At 44.3% G+C, this 26,151-nt stretch overlaps 1 protein-coding gene across 1 annotated transcript in view; it reads right to left on the reverse strand.

Annotated features, from left to right (window-relative positions):
* The window catches only part of PCNX2 (pecanex 2), a 294,170-nt gene that overhangs the window by 41,008 nt on the left and 227,011 nt on the right, over nt 1-26,151 (reverse strand). The window contains exons 25-27 of the mRNA XM_073627975.1: nt 23,263-23,516; nt 20,884-21,117; nt 14,180-14,283 (exon numbers count right to left, since the gene is read on the reverse strand). Coding sequence (XP_073484076.1) covers nt 14,180-14,283; nt 20,884-21,117; nt 23,263-23,516 — 592 coding nt within the window. The remainder of the gene's footprint in view (nt 1-14,179; nt 14,284-20,883; nt 21,118-23,262; nt 23,517-26,151) is intronic.

Here is a 26,151-nt window from a genome sequence, read left to right on the forward strand (position 1 = left end):
CATCTCCAACAACTTGCTGGTCCATCCGCAGCTCCTATCTCTGCTCCTGCAACCGCCAGTGGGTCCTCCTCTCAAATGGCATCTAACCCCACAGTGGTCATGGCTACCCCAGAACCCAGGGTCCCCATACCCGAGCGATTTTCTGGCGATCGCAAAAAATTCAGAGCTTTCAAGAATGCCTGTTCTTTGTACTTTGCTTTACAGCCCAGGACTTTCTCCTCCGAGGTAGTAAAAGTGGGCTTTGTTATCTCTCTTTTAACTGATGAACCACAAGCCTGGGCCCACAGCCTGATGGAACAAAGGAGCCCGGCATTAAACACCATAGACTCTTTCTCTGAAAGTATGGGGCAACTCTACGACGACCCCCAACGCATGGCTACAGCCGAAGCCACTTTACATAATTTGTTCCAGGGATGCAGGCCTGTAGAGGATTATGCAGTTGAATTCCGGAAATGGTCAGCTAACACCGGCTGGAATGAGCCGCCCTTAAGTATCAATTCCGCCAAGGGTTGTCTGAAGTCCTAAAAGACGAGCTGGCCAGGATGGAGACTCCTGCGACTTTAGAGGACTTGATCCAAACTGCCACCAAGCTGGACAGGAGCATGCGAGAGCGGCGCTCAGAACTCCTCCAGGTCCCTCGTCCCAGCTGCTCCCTAAACCAACTCCCATCCACCCACCTTGTACTGCCTTCCCAGCTTCAACCACCTCTGAGGTGGAGCCCATGCAATTGGGATTGGTCCGGGCTCCACTCACCTATGAAGAAAGACTGCGCAGGCGTCAGGCCAACCTGTGCCTCTACTGTGGAGGGTCTGGCCATTTTCTCCGCACCTGCCCTGTAAGACCCAGTAAGTCCTACTCACCATTTATCATGAATTATCAAGCCTCTGGTTTTTCACAGACTTATGTAACCCTCTTTGTTTCTCTACAGCTAACAGGAAAAGTAACCCGCCTGCCAATGATAATTGACTCTGGAGCATGCAGCTGCTTCCTGGATGCTGCATTAGCTGCTAGCCTTCATACACCTCTGCTAACCAAGAAACAAAGTTTTCGGGTACACCTGGCTGATGGGTCTCTTTCCCGTTCCGGACTGATCACCCAGGAAGCGAGACCCATTCTTATCACCACGGACTCCGGTCACCAGGAGTTCCTGCGTTTTGACATCATCCCATCACCTATGTTCCCTATCATATTGGGCCTTCCCTGGCTACAAGCACATTAACCCCAAATCAGTTGAAAAAAGAACGAAGTTTCCTCTCAGTTCCGGCCTCTTGTTCCACTGTTGTACCAGTACCTGACAGCCTTCAGCATGTACCTTCGGCTTACCTGGAGTATAGGGATGTCTTCGATAAACAACAGGCTGACCATCTACCACCCCACCGGTCCTACGACTGCCCTATTGATCTTCTACCAGGCTCTGAAATTCCATTTGGGCGCAACTTCCCGCTATCTGAAACTGAATAAAAGGCTCTCAAAGCTTACACCAACGAAAACCTAAAAAAAGGGTTTATTCGTCATTCCTCATCACCGGCCGGAGCTGGCATCTTCTTTGTAGAAAAAAAAGATGGCTCTCTCAGACCCTGCATTGATTACAGAGGATTAAATAAAATTACCATTAAAAACCAGTACCCGCTCCCGCTTATCCCAGAATTGTTTCAGCGCTTCTGATCCGCCAGGGTTTTCTCCAAGTTGGATCTCCGCGGGGCCTATAATCTCATCCGGATCCGGGCGGGCGATGAGTGGAAGACCGCCTTCAGGTCCAGGTTCGGGCATTATGAGTACTTGGTAATGCCGTTTGGGCTCTGCAACGCCCCAGCTACCTTCCAGCACCTGGTAAACGACATCTTCCGGGAATACCTTGATGACTTTCTAGTCGTTTACTTAGATGATATTCTCATTTTTTCTGCCACTACTGAACTACACCAAGTCCATGTTAAGCTGGTCCTCGCAATCCTTAGGCAACACAAGTTGTATCTCAAAGCAGAAAAGTGTGAGTTTGAAAAGACAATGGTTCCGTTCTTGGGATTCATCATCTCTACCAACGGGGTTGCAATGGACCCTCAAAAAGTCAAGGCAATTCAGGAATGACCGGCTCCCATGGATAAAAAAGGAGTATAGCGTTTTATAGGGTTTTCAAATTTCTATTGAAGATTTATCGCTGGCTTTTCGGCAATTGTAGCACCCATTACCCAGCTCACACACCAACGTAGCCGGTTTCTGTGGTCCTCAGAAGCACAGAAAGCTTTTACCAAACTGAAGCCCTTATTCTCTTCTGCGCCAATCTTATGGCACCCTGATCCTCTCCTGCCCTTCATACTAGAAGTTGACGCCTCTGAAACAGCCACTGGAGCCATCCTCTCTCAAAGGCAAGGTCCCAAGGCCCTCCTGCACCCTGTAGCTTTTGCTTCCCGGAAGTTAAGTGCACCAGAGAAAAATTACGATGTTGGTGATAGAGAACTGTTAGCCATCAAGTTTGCTCTAGAAGAGTGGAGGTATCTGCTAGAGGGAGCATCCCACCCTGTCCTGATTTTTACAGACCATAAAAATTTGGAGTACCTCAGAACAGCCAAACGTTTAAAATCCAGACAGGCTCAGTGGGCTTTCTTTTTCTCAAGATTTAATTTCCACATCGCATACAGGCCCGGCTCAAAAAACGGTAAAGCAGATGCATCTCGAATGTTCCATGAAACCACCCAAGAAATTGAAACCAGCACCATTTTATCTCCACAGAATTTTTGTATGATCTAACAGACTGATCTGTTGACCACTATTAAAGTTGCATCCAGTCACTTTTCTGATCCTGAAATGCCTTTTTTGCAGAAACAAGATGACCTTTGGGCTCGGGAAAGATCTTTGTCCCACCAGAAGCAAGACCTCTAATTCTGAAGACATGTCACGACCATAAACTGGCAGGCCACTTTGGAACGCTAAAGACTGTTGAATTAGTATCCCGTTCCTTCTGGTGGCCGGGCTGGAGACAAGAATTTTAAGGACTATGTGGCTTCCTGTATCCCATGTCAGCACAGTAAAGGGTCAAATATAAAGTTGTGGGGTTTACTAAAACCACCATTCCTGAACGTCCATGGGCAGACGTTTCCATGGATTTCATAGTGGATCTACCGCCCTCAGGAGGGTTCACCTCTATTCTAGTTATCATTGACCGCCTCTCCAAAATGGCACATTTCCTGCCCATGGTGGGCACTTCCTCTGCTTCAGCTACAGCTGATATTTTCTTCAAAGAAGTTGTTAGACTTCATGGTCTTCCTGTCAGTATCACCTCAGACAGAGGAGTTCAGTTTACATCCAAGTTTTGGAAGGAACTCTGTAAATCTTTGGAAGTGAAAATTTGCCTCTCCTCTGCATACCACCCTCAGAGCAACGGACAGACAGAGAGAACAAACCAAACTATGGAGATCCGCTGCTTTTGTTCCGACTCCCAAGATGACTGGTCCTCCCTCCTACCATATGCCGAGTTTGCGTACAATAATTCCATTCATTCCGCTACTAATCAGACACCTTTTCAAATTTCAAATTTTGGCTTTCATCCTTCATTTCTCCCGAATTCTCTTTCAGAAATATCCGTCCCTGCGGTACAAGACCGTGTAAGCTCCATCCAGCTGAATTTTCGGAAAATCCAAGAAGCTATGCAAAAGGCCCAAGATGACTACAGCAAGCATTACAATAAAGGAAGGAGAATCCAGTCTTCAAGGTGGGTGAAGAAGTGTGGCTGTCAGCTGTTAACCTAAAGCTGGCCATACACCTATAGATTATCTGCAGATTTTCTATGGTTAGATGGAAAAAGTGCAACAGATTTCTCCATGTTCGCTAAACTGTGTGGATGGAGGAATCTCCCACTTTTTCCATCTAACCATAGAAAATCTGCAGATAATCTATAGGTGTATGGCCAGCTTTAGATTGCCAGTTCCAGCACGGAAATTAGGACCCAAATTCATAGGGCCCTTCAAGATCAATTGAATTGGCCCTGCCCAACTTGTACAAAATACACCCAGTATTTCACGCATCTCTTCTGAAACCTAGGATCCCTAGTCCTTTCCCGGGCAGAGAAGAACCACCTCCTCCACCGGTCCAAGTGGACGGTGAAGATGAATTTGAGGTAGAAAGTATACTGAGGTGCAGGAAGAGGGGAAGACAGCTCCAGTACCTAATCAAGTGGAAGGGGTATCCCCCTGAAAACAATTCCTGGGAACCTTCTAAAAATTTGCATGCCCCACGTTTGGTCCAGACCTTTCATCGGGAACATCCTGAATTGATGACCAGTTTGGGTGTCCGGAGGCCACCCCTCGGGGGGGAGGGGGCACTGTCAGGAGAATATTGCTTCCAGGCATCAAAGCCGTGTTCCTGCGCACATGCGCAGCGGAATGGCACTCCGGCGCATGCGCATTCGCACTAGCACACGCCCCACGTGACCCCTGGGCTAGCCTATAAAAAGGACTCTGGCACACAGACAAATTGCTGGTTTGTCTTCAGCTCCTGTGTATCTCTGCTTCCTGTTGTTGTTCCCTGATTACCTGCTTTTGACCCGGATTGACCTCGACTATTCTGCTTGTCTCCTGAACCTGACCCTCGGCTTGTTATACGGATTCCGCTCCTCTCCAGTGTTTGACCCTCTGCCTGTGACCCGGACCTGCCTGCTGTCTCCTTGCCGTTGAACCTTCGCTTGTATCCTGGACTTCTCTTGTGTCTTCCTGCCACACTACCTCAGCCTGTATTTGGATATAATGATCCTGCATGTGTGTTTGACCCTCAGCCTGGTTCTGGACTTTCTCTTGTACCCGCTCCGGCAAATCATCCACCTGCCAGTTGCTGCACAGCTACTCCTCTCTGACAAGGACTTCACGCCAGTAGCCTTCTGCTTCCTGGGTAGCCTGTGCCTCTTTGTGCATCCACTCCCTGTCTCACCTCCAGGGGGTGGACTGCGCTTAGTCGCAAGGGTGAACCGCTCTCGGCATTTCGGCCTCGGTAAGTACTCTCCTGACAGTGAAGCTGGAATCGTAACACTCTCTCTCACTCATGCCGTTCATGAGATAAAGAAATCAGATGTCAGTCACATTAATGGGGAATGTGGTGACATAAACTTATCCTTGTGTAGCTTTTTATCTTACTAAAAAAAGACAAGAGGATTGCTCAGAGCTGGATTAACGCTTAGTGGCAAGACTGGGCACAGATTACTTGACATCCTCTATTGTACCAGGTAGAAGTCTTCATTAAAAACATTTTTTTCAGGTTTACATCCACTTTAAGTTAATGATACTCCAAACACAGGTTGCAAATGCAGTGCGTATGTCTGCACTGAATCGCATGGTACAGTTGCAGTCAGTTTCCAAAAGTAGTGCATGCACTACTTTTGGTGCTCTGACGGAGGCTCTTTACGATGTGATCAGCCGTGTCCAATCACAGCTGATCACAGTGTAAACAGGAAGAGCTGTTTATCGGCTTTTCCTCACTCTCGTCTGACAGACATGAGTAGAGAAGAGCCGATCGGTGGCTCTCCTGACAGGGGGGTCTGTGCTGATTGTTTATCAGCGCAGCCCCCCCCCCCCACTGATGCCCACACTGGACCACCAGGGATGCCGCCAGGACCACCAGGGTGCCCACCACACATTGATGAGCTGGTATGTCCCCTATGGCCACCAGGGATGCCACACAGTGCCCTAAAAGTGCCACACAGTGCCCTAAAATCAGTGCCCACAAATGGTGCAAGTCAGTGCCTACTATGAATGCCTGCCAGATGTCTCCTCATCAACAGTCCCACCCATCAGTGTCCATCAGTGCCACCTACCAGTGTCCATCCGAGCCCATCAGTGCCCACCTATCAGTGACCATCCGTGTCACCTATCAGTGCCACCCATAAGTACCCATCAGTGCAGCATTTCAGTGCCCATCAGTGCCGCCTATCAATGCCCATCAAATTAAAAAACTTTATAATAGAAACAAAGAAAAACTTTTTTTTTTTAATTTCGGTCTTTTTTTATTTGGTGCACAAAAAATAAAAACCCCAGCAGTGATCAAATACCACCAAAAGAAAACTCTATTTGTGGGAACAAAATGATAAAAAATTCCTTTGGGTACAGTGTAGCATGACCGCGCTATTGTCATTCAAAGTGCGACAGCGCTGAAAGCTAAAAATTGGCTTGGGCAGGAAGGGGTGAAAGTGCCTGGTATTGAAGTGGTTAATCATTCACCCCTAAGTTACCAAGCCACTCATCCTTCCCCTGAGAAATCATTATATTTATTGAAAAAAATATAAAAAAACATAATACATTTCAATTAAAAACCCAATATTGTATAAATAATTATTACCACCATATAATAAAGTGAGACATTACCTAATACCTTAGTCAATCATATAATTTACAATCTTTTTCACATAATTATTATAATTTTAGTTTAGTTTTTATATATCCATATATACTTCTAAGAAGGTCTCCATTTACTGTATATATACATGTATACCTAATTGTGCGCAAACAATTAATACCTGCAATATCACTACATAAACAAACCTTTTTTAGTATCCCATAATAATATAAAACATCCCCTAAGCATGAATTCAAAGTAAAAATACAAAATACTTGATGACTATATAATTTAGAAAACCTTTTCTGATGGGTCTGTCTATATGTTTTGCATGACTTGTATTTTCATGGAATTCATATTATAGAAATATTTAGACACATTAGTTTGCTTGCCTGTGCTAATATCTCATAAAAGGTTTTGTAATCCTTCAATCTATCTGCTCATCATAAGACCAACATACTACACTTCTTGTAGGCGATGACACATATCACATATTGTAAATATCCAAAAGAAAGGGCACCGCTCAAAAAAGTAAAAAGTTACGACAATAATACAGTGCAACAATCAGAAAATACAGGTGTCTGTGAATATATCTTCATCGAAAAAATAGTTGTGCGTCAAATTGAGAAATATACAAAAAATTCTTAAAATGCAACATCAAACAATAAAAGCTTAAAGGGGTTGTAAAGGTTTTTTTGTTCTTTTTTTAAATACCAAATATGTTATACTTACCTCCTCTGTGCAAGGGTTTTGCACAGAGTGGACATGATCCTCCTCTTCTGGGGTCCCCCAGCGACACTCCTGGCTTCACCCCGCATCGAGTACCCCCTCGGAGACCAACATTCCAAGGGGGCACCCGTGCATGTGCGCCCCCGAGTCCTGCCGCTGCGTCCATTGACACAGACAGCAGGACTAAGGCCCTGCCCCCCAGCTCCTGTGTCACTGGATTTGATTGACAGCAGCGGGAGCCAATAGCTGCTGATACTATTAATCTATGCAACGAGGACCCGAGACAGCGGCTGCAGCTGCTGGGCTTGTTCTCGTCGCTGGAAAGATCGGGTTCAGGTAAGTAAAAGGGGGCTCTGGGGGGCTGCTGCACTACAGGAGGTTTTTCACCTTAATGCATAGAATGCATTAAGGTGAAAAACCTCAAGGGTATACAACCCCTTTAAATAAAGTGTCCATAAAGCTCAAAATAATCCCACTTGAAGTGAGAAAATAAATGCAATCATAAGGAACAGTGCAATGTCCATAGACCAATTTGCCTTTTCCTCTTTTTCCTGCTGTATTTTATTATTGTACATACAAAATGTTTGCTTTATATTTGCTATTTTATTTATATAGATGTTTAAATAGTATAGAACATTATAAACTGATATTTCTTTATTTTTTAAATTTTTTTATATATGGATATAAGGATATGATATATTAGCTTTAGTGTATTTTCTTAGATATTGGTATGACAAATTTTAGATTAGTGGTTGCTTTGTTAAATGTGCAATATGGTGGGTCAGATGTTTATAGCTCTGTCATGGTTACATGAATGACAAATTGTTGCTCTATGTCTATGGCAACCTTGTAATGAAAGAGTCTATATCATTGTGAATGACATGTTGGGCCTCCTACCCTCTGATGAAGTCTGGTAAGGACGCAACGCCAACCTGATGATGTCATGCACTGTACAAAGAAAGCCACTATTTATCATTGCAGAACAAGACAGAGCTTCAGTTCACAGCGCTGTGCTAAGTATATGGCTACTGCTGCATACGAAAGATTACTGCTTCTTTATAATACCGCTTATTATGTACTTCATGTGAGTGTTTTCATTGCTCTGAGGCACTTTTTAATAAAAGCTTGCAGTAAGCACTATGTGATTTTTCCTTTCCGGAGTACCTGCTGTGTTTGAAGCTAACTTCTGAGTTTAACCCTCTGCATCTACTATGCTGATGGCTAGAATCGGAATTAGTGGATGTATTTAACCCTTGTATCACCTTATCATTTTTTAGACCCCCTATAACGTAAAGTGATTGTAAACGATCACCTTGTAAAACAACCCATTCAGTTTAAAATATAAACGAAAGGCAAAACATTTGTGCATATATATCAAAAAAACATTATAAATATTGGAGAGTGTCACGGAACGTCCCACACTCCGCTTGAGTGCTTACGTCATATACCACTTCCTCCCAGTCTGTATACAGATATCCCAACCTCTCTGAGCACAACACAAGGCGACACTTGCTTGTTGCTACCAAGAACTGACTTTATTCAGAACCAGAATACAGTCTTATATACACAGGAGAAGATTACTCTAACAATACAAACGTAACCTAATTAACATGAGCTAATTATCTAATCCTTTATACAGCCTAGGTGACTGAGACCTGACCTTTCGCCCAGACTTGTGGTCACCGAGCTTCACACAGTTATAGCAGTCGTCCCGTCTCCTACATTGTATAGAGGACAATGTCATTAGCTCATTCAATTAACATAAACACAGGTTGATGACACCAGCATCTCCTCACAGGATGTGTCCCAACAGAATGAATCCATTGAAAATCCAGGGCCCATAATCAAAAGGCAACAGGCTTGCATACAGTCCTCTCCAACAGCCTCTGTTCTGGCTAGGTCTCTGACAGAGAGCACACTGGGTTCCCAGCATAGCTAGAAAACTGACCACAGTGTGATCTCCTGCTTAGTGTGGTCAGTTTTTAATAGGAAAGCAAGGGAACTAGTAGGAACACCAGGGATTTTACACAAAGCAAGCAATATAAAGAGAACAGGATACTTTCTTATATAAGTACATGGTACAGTATGCTCATATCAGTAACATGAAATGTTTGGGTAACAAACGCTTTAAGAGGTCTGAGGTTAGTGATAAGCAGTTTGTGGTGTACCAGATGGAGAGGGAGAGCACTCTAGCCAGTGGCGGTGCGTTGGCAGCATTTGATGGGCACAGTGGCAGCATTTGATGGGGCACAGTGACAGCATTTGATGGGCACAGTGGCAGAATTTATTGGGGCACAGTGGCAGCATTTGATGGGCACATTGGCAGCATTTGATGGGGCACAGTGGCGGCATTTGATGGCACAGTGGCAACATTTGATGGGCACAGTGGCTGCAATTCATGGGCACAGTGGCGGCATTTGATGGCACAATGGCTGCGTTTGATGGGCACAGTGGCTGAAATTGATGGGCATAGTGGCTGTATTTGATGGCACAATGGCTGCGTTTGATGGGCACAGTAGCTATGTTTGATGGGCACAGTGGCTGCGTTTGATGGGCACAGTGACTGCGTTTGATGGCACAGTGGATGCGTTTGATGGGCACAGTGGCTGCATTTGATGGCACAGTGGCTGCAATTGATGGGCCCAGTGGTTACATTTGATGGGCAAAGTGAGGCTACAATTGATGTTTTTTTTCACAATTTTTCTGTTTGTTTGCACCCCCCAAAAATTTTGAGCACCAGCCGCCACTGACTCTGGCTGTTTCTTGCATGGGAAGATTACCACTAAGAGCACTTGGATATTCAAATTGACGCATGTTGGTCTATGAACATTGCACTGTTCCATATGACTGAATTTAATATGTCACTTCAAGTGGGATTATATTAAACTTTATGGACACTTGATGCACTATCACATTTATTATTGTGTAGATTAGGGAGTCATCTATTAGTTGTTCACTGCAATTCCAGTCTATTTCTTTTTAGAAAGGAAACAGGAAGTGTTTGTTAATAAAGTTACATCCATCCATCATTTGCAGAGCCATCTTACTGAAGCACACCGGTGACGTTCTATTTTTCCTTTTAAAACACATGATGCTTGTAAGTCTATTATTGTTTGTTAAAGTGTATGGTATTTTTGGATTACACTGCTATGTATTTGCCATGGGATTTGAAGGTAGGCTATTTCCAAAAGAAATGTGTTTACTGTATGCATTTGAAAGAGGCATGTGGAAAGGAAATTGTAACCTCAGTTTATTTGGTTTTATTGCAGTTTTACAGAACTATCCACAGAAGTAAATTCAGTTTTGTAATGAAACACAACACTACTTTTGTCAGTTTTGTTAGTGGAACAGCATACTTTATTTAGGCTTTTATAGTTTGTTGTCATGTTTTAAGAATTCTTTTGATATACAGGATTTCTCATTTTACACACATTTTTTTCTGTTAAAGATACGTTCATGCACACATGTATTTCCTAAGCATTGCACTTTATTATAAGAGGATTTTTTTAGTTTTTGAGCACTGCACTTTCTTTTAAGTATTTATGATTTGATTGGTGTGAAAAACTTTTTTTAAAGTGGAACTTGACCCTTTCAGTTAACACTGATTATTTTTATTCTTATGCTGCTAGCATGGTAAATAGATAGAAAAGTATATAATATTTACTTGTTTTAATTTTTTTTTTTTTTTACATTTCTTTAGTTACATCCTGGTTTCCATGCCTAGGCAAATGATGTCATACACCTCAGGAGTCTTCAGGAGGGGAGGCGGGATTTTCTTAGCTAAGCACACCCTCCTGCATGCATGCCTGAGCTGAGGACAGATGGATTCCGGGAAGTAAATGGCACATAAATCTTCTGCCCTTACCCAAGATGGCCACAACCAGAAATGCTAAGGGGGCATTTTTCAAAGTGATTTCTCAGCAAAATAAAGCATGGAGACATGGATGGATGGGGGATTTTGCTTTGAATATTAAAAATGAATTAAACAGCAATTTTGGTTTGTGGTGCTAAGATGCAGTGGAGTTCCACTTTAAGTGCCATCTGACTGTTAGGGTAAGCTATGGTTTTGTTTTGTGGTTTCTAATATATCTCATACTGTGTGTAGCAATTTACCAACTGTTTAATTCTATATGCATTACCTGTGGATGCAGAAACAATCTCATGGGAATGTTCCAAATTATCACAATATGAACACCTGCCCCTTCCACATCTATACATCCCTTGGGTCCTCGACCAAATGATTGCATGATCTTTAGGTTTAATATATAAACTTGGTGATAATACATGAGGGAATTTCTTTCCTGGAAAATTATTCAGTAATCTTAATCCTAATTCGGAGCAGAAGAACTACTGCAACCAGCATATACAATAACATAAGCATATAAATGCACACCAGTATACAAGATAGATTAGCAGGTTTCATAGTCATTCCTTATAGTCATCTGTATATTATTTAACCTTATTTACATGGTATCTTGTGAGATATCAATTCCACCTCTAATCTACCTCTACAGCATTTGGCTTATGTCCTCTATTTCGGACATTTTGTTGTAGCTTCAGTCTCCCCATGACGACTGGAACACGGCAACTGTGCATGCGCAGACTTCCGGGTCTGCCGGAGACTGACACACACGCGCATAGGAAATGACTCCTGGATGCTGGAATAGTACAATGCGCATGCGTAGGACCTCCGGGTTAATCGGAGCCCGTGGAGCATGTGTAAACCAGCAATTTCTTAAGGTTTCCTTTACTTCAGTCTATAAATTTATCCCGCCACAACCGCTCGGCTTCTCCTCCAGATGAAGCCAAGAGGATGGTGGCGTAACGCGTAGAGGCGGAGCCTGGCAGTGGGATTTATGTGCATTATGTGAAATCTGCTGGACTTTGTTTTTATGCTATATTTTATTTTAATAAATGTGAGTGCAATATATGAAGCTGGGGTGGCGAGGTTTGTCCTGAATAATACCTAAGTACTGCACTATTGGAAGCATTCTTGTCTTTTTATGTCGTCTTGGAGCTGCTGGTGATCAGTGTGGAGACACTTTTAAAGAAGAATCATACTGTGTTCAGAATGCGTTTGACCCTGTTAGGGTCTAAGAAGGAGGTGAGCTTGCACTGCACCGGTGAATGAAGCACAAGTCACGGAGTGGCGTTAGTTGTGAAGCACGGTTTTCACTGAGAAGTTTTTTGTGCAAATTCTATAAGAAGATTTTCATTTATTTTTATCCTTTATGGACTCTTTATGAATTGTTTGTACATATTGACTGTTTGGCATGAACACTTTATTATGAATTGTATGTCTTTATAGTCACACATGGATATTAGTTTCATAAGCAGTGCTATCACATAGATATTATTTAATTGTTGTTGAAGTGGGAACACATAGGTGATAGCAGCAGCTTTTTTTAGAATTGTTTTCACTTGCCACTAGGTGGCAGCGCGCAACTACTTGATTGTTTTTTTTTTTTTTGTATTTTACTTTTTATTTGTTTTTTACTAACTGTTAATAGATCCAATGTACAAACAGGTATTATCAGCAAAGACCCTGATGGGAGCCCTGGTGGAAGTGTACACATACCTGGGTATTCGAGTATACATGAATGTTGCCGCAAAGTCCAGTTGCAGGGCCCCCTAAAGGATGATGTGGTGTCTGTCTTTGTATCAGAGACTTAGAGGAGTTGTAAACGCTCAAGGTTTTTCACCTTGATGCATTCAATGCATTAAGGTGAAAAACCTTCTGTTCTGTAGCTGTCCCCCAGAGGCCCCCTTTTTCTTACCTGAACCCGATTGTTCCACCGACAGGCATGAGCCCAGCAGCTCCAGCTGCTGTCTCAGGTCCTCATTGGATAGACTGATAGCAGCAGTAGCTATTGGCTCCCACTGCTGTCAATCAAATCCAGTGACACAGGAGCCGGGGGTGGGGCCGAGTCCTGCTGCTTGTGTCAATGGACACAGCAGCAGGACTCAGGAGCGTGCCCACACCGGTGCCCCCATGGAAAGAATCTTTCCGTGGGGGCACCCGATGAAGAGGAGGAGCCAGGAGCACCGCCCCGACACCCCAGAAAAGGAGGATCGGGGCCGTTCTGTGGAAAACCCTTGCACAGAGCAGGTAAGTATGACATGTTTGTTATTTTACAAAAAAACGCGAACCCTTACAATCGCTTTAAGGATAAGATAATTGGTCACATTGTATCCACCAACTGTTGTCTGACCAGCCTGGAATTGGACTTCTCACTGGATGGAACTGTGGTTGGGCATTGGAAATTTAGACCCTCCCTAGTAGATTACAATAGTTTTTTCTGGTCTGGGTGAAAATATAACAGCAACAACTCCATGGACAGGACATGTGGCTCAGTTTTCTCAGTCTACTTCCTGGAAACTCTCCTTTGTAACGATATCAAAGTTCTCCATTCTTATTTTCTGACCCTGCTATCAGGGACAGGAAGTGATGTACATAAATACCTATATGACAGTAGGAAGCACCGCCACTTAGAATTACAGATAGTAGGTGGTAGCAGATGCCTATAAATACTTATGTTTCCTTTGCCTTGTGTTATATACAGTACAGTGGAACCTCGGTTTGCGAGTAATGCCGTTAACGAGCATTTGACAAAACGAGCACTGTATTTCTAAAAATCCTAACTCGGTTTGCGAGTGTTGTCTCGCAAAACGAGCAGGATTCAGGCCAAAAGCGGTGTGCAGTACCGCTTTTGGCCTGAGGTGGGGGCGCCGGAGCCGAACAGCGCCAATCGTCGGCGTTCGAAAATGCACGGAAAGGCTCGAGGACAGTTCGGCTGACCTCAGCAAACCTTGGAAAGGCTCGTGAATGGAGTCTTTCTGAGGTTTGCCGAGGTCAGCCAAAATGTGCTCGGGCCTTTTTGGCTGTTTCCGAGGCTCTCCGGTGCCCCCCGCCTCTGGCCGCATGCGGTATTGCATCCCATTGAAGTCAATGTGGAACAAGTTATTTTAGTTTCCATTGACTTCAATGGGAAAACTCACTTTGATATGCAAGTACTTTGGATTACGAGCATACTCCTGGAACGGAATCGTAATCCGAGGTTCCACTGTATTTGCTTTTACTTATCATGTAAACTCCAAACTTTCTGAATTTTTTTTCACAAAATGCAAGATCTACCTGAAAGACAAGTGATGTGTTGCTGCTGCCAAAAGTCTTCTGCCCAGAATACACAGTCCAAAGGAAATTGTTACCAGAAAGGAGTCTTCATCACAGTCCACTTTCTAAAATAATTTAAAACCAATGTTGCATTAAACACAGCGTTAGATAATGAAATACCTCATCAAAATGCAGTGCATTCAACCTTAAAAATTATGTGTATTAAAACCAGATTTTTGACCATAACAAAAGCACTTGGCTTGTGACTTAAGACCATGATTTCCATTACTTAAAGTGATACTAAACTCTGGTTTCAAAATAAAACTGGTGGCTATGTTCATTCTTCATGGTCCCATTGTATGTAGGAATGTAGCCACCTTCTATTGCTCGCTCCTGAGATGGACTACTAGAGAGTATGGACTATGGGATTTGTAGTATGCATAGAGCAGTGTACAGTACGTGACCACAAACAATGTGCGTGCTGTTACACTAGTGAGAACTTACAGTTAATTTCCTAGCCATTGTTTATTTGGCTTCTGTATAATTGGTAATACACTGACATCTTGTGCTTATCTTGGTTATTGCACCATCTTTTCCTGTGTTCCTTTGTGTTTTCTGCCCATTTTGTGATGTATTTCCTGTTCCTTCACTCTGTTTTGTGGGGATAAATATGGCCACTTGTTTCTAGGCCTATGCAATCTGCTTGCATCCGGGAACACATTACCATTTTTTGACCTGCAAATACCGTCTTTCAATCATCTGCCACATCTTGTAGTCTGCTATACCTGCTGCTTTCAATAAAGATCTTCGCTGATGGTGAGGTGTTTGGTGAGTTCAACTATCTGATAAAGACTGTCCGCAGTGATTGTATCTGCTTATACAGGCCAGGCATAAAGGTCTCAGCAAGGGATAAGTCACTATTACAACAATTGGAGTCAGAACAGTCAAAACACATGGTAGAATTCCTACAGCCTGCTGTGTATATGTGTGTGTCCAAGCTGCAATCAAGCGCAGTGCCATCCGCCATCTTGTGAAAGCACATGGTTGCACAAGCTGTCTGCATTGGACTGCGTTATCCCTCCTTTCCGTCTTCTTAAAGAGACAGTAAAACTTGTAAAAAATGTCTGGACAAGGTTCTGAACACTATTTTATTACTGAATTGACACAGATACATCATGCCTCTGACCACACAGATGTACCATAGTTGCCAACAGTCCCGATTTTCCCGGGACAATCCCGATTTTGGGACCCTCGTCCCGGATGGAGGGTGTCCCGAATCGGGATTTTCCATAAGGAAAATCGGGAATGTTTTTTTTTTGTTTTGGAGCAGCTGGCTCCAGCAAAATGGCGGCCAGCGCCGCCGCTCTGTCTTCCCCCTAGTAACTGTCTTGTGTAGTGGAGAGAGGAAGGGGGCTCGATCCGTGCAGCCAACGAAGCAGCTGCACGGCCCCTCCCCTCTCCACTGAAGGAGAAGACAACTGCGACGGCGCGGCGTGTCTTGCCGAAACTAAGTTCCCCTGCCCCGTACTGCGCAAGCGCTGCGCCTGCGCAGTACAGGGGACCATATTTGCCGAGGGGAACTTTCTCGGCAGGCAGAACACCGGCCCGCCGCACCTGCACTGAAGGGGGGTGAGCGGGGGTCTGCACTTATAGAGGGGGGGGCTGCATTGAGGGGGGGTCTGCACTTATAGAGGGGGGGCTGCATTGAGGGGGGGTGGCTGCACTAATTGAGGGGGGCTGCATTGAGGGGGGGTCTGCACTTATAGAGGGGGGCTGCATTGAGGGGGGTCTGCACTCATAGAGGGGGGGCTGCATTGAGGGGAGGGTCTGCACTTATAGAGGGGGGGCTGCATTGAGGGGGGGTGGCTGCACTAATTGAGGGGGGCTGCATTGAGGGGGGGTCTGCACTTATAGAGGGGGGCTGCATTGAGGGGGGTCTGCACTTATAGAGGGGGCTGCATTGAGGGGAGGGTCTGCACTTATAGAGGGGGGCTGCATTGAGGGGGGGTCTGCACTTATAGAGGGGGGTCTGCACTAATTGAGGGGTGGCTGCACTAATTGAGGGGGGGGTGCATTGGGGGGGGGCTGCACTTATAGAGGGGGGCTGCATTGAGGGGGGGTCTGCACTTATAGAGGGGGACTGCATTGAGGGGGGGTCTGCACTTATAGAGGGGGGCTGCACTGAGGGGGCTGCACTAATTGAGGGGGGGCTGCACTAATAGAGGGGGGCTGCACTGAGAGGGGGGGCTGCACTAATAGAGGGGGGCTGCACTAATAGAGGGGGGGTCTGCACTAATAGAGGTGGAGTCTGCACTGATGGAGGGGGTCTGCACTGATGGAGGGGATCTGCACTGATGGAGGGGGTCTGCACTGATGGAGGGGATCTGCACTGATGGAGGGGATCTGCACTGATGGAGGGGGTCTGCACTGAGGGGGTCTATACAGACTCTGCCGGGGGCACCTGATGCAAGGACAGACTCTGCCGGGGGCACCTGATGCAAGGACAGACTCTGCTGGCTTTCATTGAGGGGGGGGTCTGCACTTATAGAGGGGGGGCTGCACTGAGGGGGCTGCACTAATTGAGGGGGGGCTGCACTGAGAGGGGGGCTGCACTAATAGAGGGGGGGGCTGCACTAATAGAGGGGGGGGGTCTGCACTAATAGAGGTGGAGTCTGCACGGATGGAGGGGGTCTGCACTGATGGAGGGGGTCTGCACTGATGGAGGGGATCTGCACTGATGGAGGGGGTCTGCACTGATGGAGGGGGTCTGCACTGATGGAGGGGGTCTGCACTGAGGGGGTCTATACAGACTCTGCCGGGGGCACCTGATGCAAGGACAGACTCTGCCGGGGGCACCTGATGCAAGGACAGACTCTGCTGGTGGCAAGCGACGTGGCTAGTGACACGCTCAGGGATCCCACTGATTCGGCATTATGGTGAGTTGAATGATTTAATTTTATATTACAATGTAATAATAGAAATAATGCGCTTCAATCATCCTGACACCATAACAACCATGGTGCCGGGATGATTGAAGCGTTAACACCTGGCGTTTGGAGTATCTTTATCTGCTGATTGTTAAACTTTCTAGAATACACATATTTCTATTGTGTAGGATCTGGGGTTGCTGTCCCGTCATTCCCCCTCTCCTTCTCCCCCTTTCCCTCTCCATCCCTCATTCATCTCAGACTCTAACCACACCCTCTTGAGCCACGCCCATTTAAGCCATGCCCACTTTTACGCGTAAGCCACGCCCATTTTCGCCACTGGCCATTTTTTTGCTGGGTCACGCCTACAAACGAATGCCCCGCCCCCTAATTATTGCACGGCTCCGCCTACAGCCAAAAAAGTGTCCCACGTATTTTTTTTGCAATGTTGGCAACTATGATGTACAGGGAGCAGATTCTGCAGGAATCACAAAGCAAAGTGTAAGACCCAAAAGCACAATAATACCAACACAAAAATGTAGATAAAACTATGAAGCCACTAGAGATAAGTTCTCCAGCAATCTGTCAGATCTATGGGACAGAACTACATACTGCATGTCAGTTTTGCCATGCTTTAATGATCAACTGGCTGAACTAAGAGACTCTATAGATTGTCTGATGAGAAAAGGTGTTTGGCGAGTTCACTGTCTGATAAAGACTGCCCGTGGTGATTGTATCTGCTTATACAGGCCAGGCATAGAGGTCTCAGCAAGGGACAAGTCACTATTACAACAGTTGGAGTCAGAATAACGTGCCCTGCTCATTCCAAACAAACGGAATTTAGTAGAAAAGGTTCAGGAGCTTATGGGGGGCATTACAAGGAGGCAGAAAAACAATTTCATGAAAAATAGGTTACAGGCCATAAGGTAGTGGAAGTGTATGGATTATTTTCCTGGGATAAGGTTATAGCTTAGTGTCACATTAAGCCTTCTACTGATCTTAAATGTACAATAGTGATGTAAACAGTAGGAACTCTCCATAGGAATGAATGAAGATTGTGGAGTGCATATGTGGCCTCTTATAGAGAATTCTGACAACAAGCTATGTGGTACTAAGGAGGCCTGAAAAACAAGATCTTTGTAGATAATTCCAGGTATGTATTAGACTGGTAAGAGTGGACTGAGGGCAAGGGACATGCCAAAATATGTGTAACTGCCCTTTTAGCACAGTTACAATTACAAAATTAAGGGTTAGCTGTATTTGGCCTTTTAGTTAGCTAGTTATCAAATATTAAGGCTGAGAAAATGCATGCTCGCAAAGTTTAGCAGACTAGCAGACTAAAGTTTTTTTCAATATACATTATCTCACAAAAGTGAGTACACCCCTCGCATTTTTGTAAATATTTTATTATATCTTATGTGACAACACTGAAGGGTTGACACTTTGCTACAATGTAATGTAGTGAGTGTAAAGCTTATATAACAGTGTAAATTTGCTGTCTCCTTAAAATAACTCAACACACAGCCATTAATGTCTAAACCACTGGCAACAAAAGTGAGTGCACCCTAAGTGAAAATGTCCAAATTGGGTCCAAAGTGTCAATATTTTGTGTGGCCACCATTATTTTTCCAGCACTGCCTTAACCCTCTTGGGCATGGAATTTACCAGAGCTTCACAGGTTGCCACTGGAGTCCTCTTCCACTCCTCCATGATGACATCACGGAGCTGGTGGATTATAGAGACCTTGCGCTCCTCCACCTTCCATTTGAGGATGCCTCACAGATGCTCAATAGGGTTTAGGTCTGGAGACATGCTTGGCCGGTCCATAACTTTTACCCTTAGCTTCTTTAGAAAGGCAGTGGTCGTCTTGGAGGTGTGTTTGGGGTCGTTATGTTGGAATACTGCCCTGCGGCCCAGTCTCCTAAGGGAAGGGATCATGCTCTGCTTCAGTATGTCACAGTACATGTTTGCATTCATGGTTCCCTCAATGAACTGTAGCTCCCAGTGCTGGCAGCACTCATGCAGCCCCAGACCATGACACTCCCACCACCCTGCTTAACTGTAGGCAAGACACACTTGTCTTTGTACTCCTCACCTGGTTGCCGCCACACATACTTCACACCATCTGAACCAAATAAGTTTATCTTGGTCTCATCAGGTTCTAGTAATCCATGTCCTTAGTCTGCTTGTCTTCAGCAAACTGTTTGTGGGCTTTATTGTGCATCATCTTTAAAAGAGGCTTCCTTTTGGGATGACAGCCATGCAGATCAATTTGATGCAGTGTGGTGTATGGTCTGAGCACTGACAGGCTGACTGACCCCCCCCCCCCCTCCCCCACCCCTTAAACCTCTGCAGCAATGCTAGCACTACTCAACTACTCATACGTCTATTTCCCAAAGACAACCTCTGGATATGATGCTGGGCACGTACACTCAAATTCTTTGGTCGACCATGGCGAGGCCTGTTCTGAGTGGAACCTGTCCTGTTAAACCTCTGTATGGTCTTGGCCACCATGCTGCAGTTCAGTTTCAGGGTCTTGGCAATCTTCTTATAGCCTAGGCCATCTTCATGTAGAGCAACAATTCTTTTTTTCAGATCCTTAGAGAGTGAGAGTGATAACACCAAATTTACACACCTGCTCCCCATTCACACCTGAGACCTTGTTACACTAACAAGTCACATGACACCGGGGAGGGAAAATGGCTAATTGGGCCCAATTTGGAGATTTTTCACTTAGGGGTGTACTCACTTTTGTTGCCAGAGGTTTAGACATTAATGGCTGTGTGTTGAGTTATTTTGATGGGACAGCAAATGTACACTGTTATTCAAGCTGTACACTCACTACTTTACATTTTTTTTGGGGGGGAGGAGGTTACTTTTGAGAGACATCAGGGGTCTAAGCAGACCTTTAATGACTTTCTTTTGATACAGAGAAAGGGACTGAAGACAGTGCACTCTGTGGATGAATGAGATAGGTGTCTGTATAGAGACTCCTATTCATTCATTAAATGAAACATAGTGAACAGTGTTTACTATATTTCATTCACAAACTGACAGATAGTAAACACAATTTACTATGTGTTAGTGATTAATGAATACAGAAACGATCAGTACTGTGATCGCTGTCTGTATTCTTTCAGGAAAGCGGCTGCTAACACATGTTTACCAACTCCCCCCGACTCTCCATCCATCCAGGCCTCCCGCAATAGCAGCGGCTGCAGCCAGCGGGAGGGGGGTGGGAGAGCCGACCAGGCACTGCATGGAGCAGACCTCCCTGCTCTCCATCCATCCACAGTTCCTGCACCAGCAGCGGCTACAGCAGGAACAGCAGGGGGGAAAGCCGGCCAGCCGCTGTACGGAGCAACCCCCCCCACCCATCCACATCTAACGCATTAGCAGCTGCGGGAAGGGGAAGTGGGAGAGCTGGCCAGCAGTTACATGGAAGGGGCGCCTGGCAATTAGGGAGGTGGGGGAGCTAAAGGGAGGGTCGGAGGAGCAGAGAGGGATCTATTTGGACAAACCGATCCCTCTATGGATGCCCTGCAGCTCCCAAAGTCGGCGGGAGGGCAGAGGAGGGAAGCCGACAGCTGCAGAGCATTGGGTTTGCGGGGGTCATTGCAGCGGGGTGAAGTGGCAGGAAAGGGTAGCCTGAAGGTGGTGGCGCTGCCCCCCTAAAAACTGACGCCCAAGGGAAATGCCTTGTTTGCCTTGCGGTAGATACGCCCCTGGAGGGGTGTACTCACTTTTGTGGGATACTGTATATGAATATGCAAAGAAGCAGACAAAAATTTACCATACCTTTGAATTTTGTTTAGTACAGTACTGAATCCAGTCCAGATAAACACTGCAAAAGCTGGCTCTTGTAATACCTTGCAGGCATGGAATGTAGTCTTCATCTATGTTAATATTGAACATTGTGTGGTCATTTTCCACATGGTCCCACTTTGTGAAAGATTGTAAAGCCTTTTGCATTGATTGATCACTTAGCCAATGAAGAAGCTTTGGTGAACATGTTGCAAAGTATATTATGCTCTGTAGACAAACACATTTTTTGCATTACTTTAAAACAAAAATCCAACTAAAAACATATTTAGCCCAGTTATGCATTCATCAAAACATTTTTTTCAAACTGTATTTCAAAATATGTATACAATAACTGCCTGGATTCCATTTTTATATTATCTTGGAAAAATTCGCAGCAAAAATCGTGCTGGCAGGTTAACAATCTAAGGGCCTGTACTGCTCTCCTCTCCCAATACAATTCAATAGGAATGCAAAAGCAATTTGAAACAGGTTGCTACTTCCTAGAAGAAAGTCAGAAGGAAGGTAGCGAGAAGGAGGGTAAATGTCCTTGTCAATGAATTACGAAGGATCAAAAGTGTCTAAACCTGATCTCAAATGTAAGTTTAATACACCTGAAAACAAGCTGTATTTGCCTATCAACACAAGCCCTATCTTCTATCTCATTTTCAGGCAGTGGGAGAAATTTAGGAAGCTAACATGCAAGGAGCAGAAGGATGAACTGCTCTTTGTACATACAGACACATTAGAGTTTCACAGCACAGTGTGTGCATCGTTAGATGTTGGCAGATCCAGAAGGGAGCGATATCAAGGGGGCTGTGATAATATGGAAGCATGAATGTCTGCCAGGCGCTACACAAAATGACACAATCATTGCTATAGAAATAGTGTGAGCACTATTAAGTGTTGGAAGATACACCTACAGTGCCTTGAAAAAGTATTCATACCCCTTGAAATTTTGTCATGTTACAACCAAAAACGTAAATGTATTTTATTGGGATTCTATGTTATAGACCAACACAAAGTGGCACATAATAGTGAAGTGGAAGGAAAATGACAAATGGTTTTCCAACTTTTTTTACAAATAAATATGTGAAAAGTGTCACGTGCTTTTGTATTCAGCCGCTTTACTCTGATACCCCTACCTAAAATCTAGTGGAATCGATTGCCTTCATAAGTCATCTAATTAGTAAATAGAGTCCACCTGTGTCTAATTTAATCTCAGTATAAATACAGCTGTTCCGTGAAGCTCTCAGAAGTTTGTTAGAGAACCTTTCTGAACAAACAGCATCATGAAGGCCAAGGAACACACCAGGTCAGGGATAAAGTTGCGAAGAAGTTTAAAGCAGGGTTAGGTTATAGAAAAATATCCCAAGCTTTGAACATCTCATGGAGCACTGTTCAATCCATCATTTGAAAATGGAAAGAGTATGCACAACTGCAAACCTACCAAGACATGACCGTCCACCTAAACTGACAGGCAAGGAGTGCATTATTCAGAGAAGCAGCCAAAAGGCCCATGGTAACTCTGGAGGAGCTGCAGAGATCCACAGCTCAGGTGGGAGAATCTGCCCACAGGACAACTATTAGTCATGGACAGCGATGTGCACTCTCCGGTCTCCACTACAGCAAGAGGAAGCTGTGCCCTGTACAGCCTGAGAAAATACAGCTCTTTCCCATCTTCCTAGCAATCTGTATCTGGAAAATGCAGTTCAAAAGCTCTTGATTACAGTAGTCTCTCTCTCCTCTGGACTACAGTTCCCATAGTGCTTGACTCAGTCTATTGAAGTCTTCCTGCTCATTAGCTCCCTCCTCTTGCTGATAGAGCTGTTACCCAGTTCAGCACCACAGGGCAGCAGCTACAGAGAGCAGCTTTAGCCAGTGTTTCTCTCACTCTTCATTCTTAAATGAGCACCTGGCTAGGCATATATATATATATATATATATATATATATATATATATATATATATATATATATATGAAACCTGGTTTAGTTCTAGAAATATCAATAAACTGCAGTGCTTTTCCCACATTCTCCACCCGCTTGATCTAAATAGTGAAATATCTCCACCAGCCCTATATATCTTTTTAGCACTGGCCCTGATGGCAAATGCCCTCCTGCCCCCGAGCCCTGCACTCTCCTGTACTTTAGCGATAAATAAAGTGTATACCTACTAATAAAAAGGTATACATGTTAATGCAGACTTAATATAGCTATATATTGTAATTCTGTTGCATCTATTAGCTAATGGAAGAAAATGTCATACATATTGTCAAACCATGCAATGCAAATTCCCACGACAGTGTTTAAATTATTACATTATTTAAAGGACATTTAGTTTATTTATATTAACAAAATGGAAAGGAGCCCATACCTTTACATAATATCTGATGAGAATTTTTCGGAGATCAAATACTTGAAACAGACTTGATGCATTACTATAAATGACATTGTATCCTTCCAGTATGTATTGGCCCCTAACTACTTCCCATGTCAGCCATCTTAGGTTGAATGCTGAATTACATGAAAGTATATGTGGTAAATGTCCGGGCTGAAAGCAGCAACATCCTTGATTGATGTCATAACCTTCAGTTATTGCTTCCACTTCACGCTGATGGCAGTATGTTCCTTTATAAATTAAATGAAAATGATTTGTGTTCTTCATTAGTCTTCAAAACAAAATCTTTTAAAGTAGAAGAAAAGCCTAACTATATTTATACTTAAAAATGCACCCCCCCCCTGCCCCTTCTACCTATCCTGCCTAGGTTGGGGGGGGGAGAGGGCATTTTTTAAAATAGATGTAGTTAGGCTTTTCTACCATTTTAATCTCCCTAGTACAAGCAAATTAATAATTCAGGTGTTAAAATGTATTTCACCATACTACAGTTCATTTCATATCAGTTCATCCTATAATGACATCACATGACTAGGGTAGTTCAGATATAACCTACTTACCCATGTTACCTGACACTGCACCCAATACCACCCCCCTTATCTTCAATAACGACACCAAACTGCGTTGGGTTAAATGGCTGGTTCAGCCTTTTATTAAACCAAAAAACATGAATCACATAAAACATTCATAAACAATCCAGATCAAAGAATAAGAAATGGTTGCAGATCTTTGACGACACCATCTCCCACAAAATTGGAGTCTGTGATACCATTAAGCTAGGTTCTGTGTATTAGACCCTAGTCAAGAACCCTAACCGCCAATGTCCACCCTCTTCAGCAACTACAACCAGACAACGTCACCAAGGACAGGAGGGAGGGACATTATTCCTACGATTTTCAGACTGCAAGTGTCGCCCCTTCACTCCCTCCCTCAATTACTATCTTTCCTACTCCTCCCCATCACCCCCTCTGCTTGTTCAATCAGGTGAGAGTCTTGACATTTTTGATACACAACCCCTAATTTAACCCACTACTGCCTGGTTTTCCTTCCACCCTGTCATGTACTGTATGTCCTTCGCTTATCACTTTATTCAAGCTGTGTGCATGTCTGCAACCTAACATAAAAAAAATCTTAAAATGGAACTAAACATTCTAAAAGACTCCTACATAGGAAATAGATCAAAGTACTACATAATATGTCATTAATAAATAAATGGAATATGTTCCTGACACTCATTTGAACTAAGGAAGCACTTTGATAAGTGGCAAAACATTTTCAAAATGACTGGACAAGTCCAATTGAGTGCGGCTTCAAAGTACATTTACCCACTCCACCTAGCACTCCTGAGTCTGACCTAAACTTTCAAACTACCAGCCACCTCACCTGCTTATCTACCTACAGTATCTCACAAAAGTGAGTACACCCCCTCACATTTTTGTCAATATTTTATTATATCTTTTCATGTTACAACACTGAAAAAATGACACTTTGCTACAATGTAAAGTATTGAGTGTACAGCTTGTATAACAGTGTAAATTTGCTGTCCCCTCAAAATAACTCAACACACAGCCATTAATGTCTAAACCGCTGGCAAAAAAAGTGGGTACACCCAAGTGAAAATGTCCAAAGGTGGCCAAAGTGTGAATATTTTGTGTGGCCACCATTATTTTCTAGCACTGTCTTAACCTTCTTGGGCATGGAGTTCACCAGAGCTTCACAGGTTGCCACTGGAGTCACCTTCCACTCATTTATGACAACATCGCAGAGCTGGTGGATGTCAGAGACCTTGCGCTCCTCCATCCTCCGTTTGAGGATGCCCCACAGATGCTCAATAGGTTTTAGGCCTGGAGACATGCTTGGCCAATCCATCTCCTTTACCCTCAGCATCTTTAGAAAGGCATTGGTCGTCTTGGAGGTGTGTTTGGGGTTGTTATCATGTTGGAATACTGCCCTGCGGCCCAGTCTTCCAAGGGAGGGGATCATGCTCTGCTTCAGTATGTCACAGTACATGTTGACATTCATGGTTCCCTCAATGAACTGTAGCTCCCCAGTGCTGGCAGCACTCATGCAGCCCCAGACCATGACACTCCCACCACCATGCTTACCTGTAGGCAAGACAAACTTGTCTTTGTACTGCTTACCTGGTTGCCGCCACACATGCTTGACACCATCTGAAGCAGACAAGTTTATCTTGGTCTCATCAGACCACAGAACATGGTTCCAGTAATCCATGTCCTTAGTCTGCTTGTCTTCAGCAAACTGTTTGCGGGCCTTCTTGTGCATCATCTTTAGAACAGGCTTCCTTCTGGGACGACAGCTATGCAGACCAATTTAATGCAGCGTATGGTCTGAGCACTGACAGACTGACCCCCCACCCCTTCAACCTTTGCAGCAATGCTGGCAGTACTCATACGTCTATTTCCCAAAGACAATCTTTGGATATGACGCTAAGCACGTGCACTCAACTTCTTTGGTCAACCATGGCGAGGCCTGTACTGAGTGGAACCTGTCTTTTAAACCGATGTATAGTCTTGGCCACCGTGCTGCAGCTCAGTTTCAAGGTCTTGGCAATCTTCTTATAGCCTAGGTCATCTTTATGTAGAGCAACAATTATTTTTTTCAGATCCTCAGAGAGTTCTTTGCCATAAGGTGCCATGTTGAACTTCCAGTGACCAGTATGAGAGTGAGAGCGATAACACCAAATTTAACACACCTGCTCCCCATTCACACTTGAGAGCTTGTAACACTAATGAGTCACACCGGGGAGGGGAAATGGCTAATTGGGCCCAATTTGGAAATTTTCATTGAGGTGAACTCACTTTTGTTGCCAGCGGTTTAGACATTAATGGCTGTGTGTTGAGTTACTTT

Source organism: Aquarana catesbeiana, linkage group LG04 (assembly GCF_042186555.1).
Source record: "Aquarana catesbeiana isolate 2022-GZ linkage group LG04, ASM4218655v1, whole genome shotgun sequence".
Classification (NCBI taxonomy): Eukaryota; Metazoa; Chordata; class Amphibia; order Anura; family Ranidae; genus Aquarana; species Aquarana catesbeiana.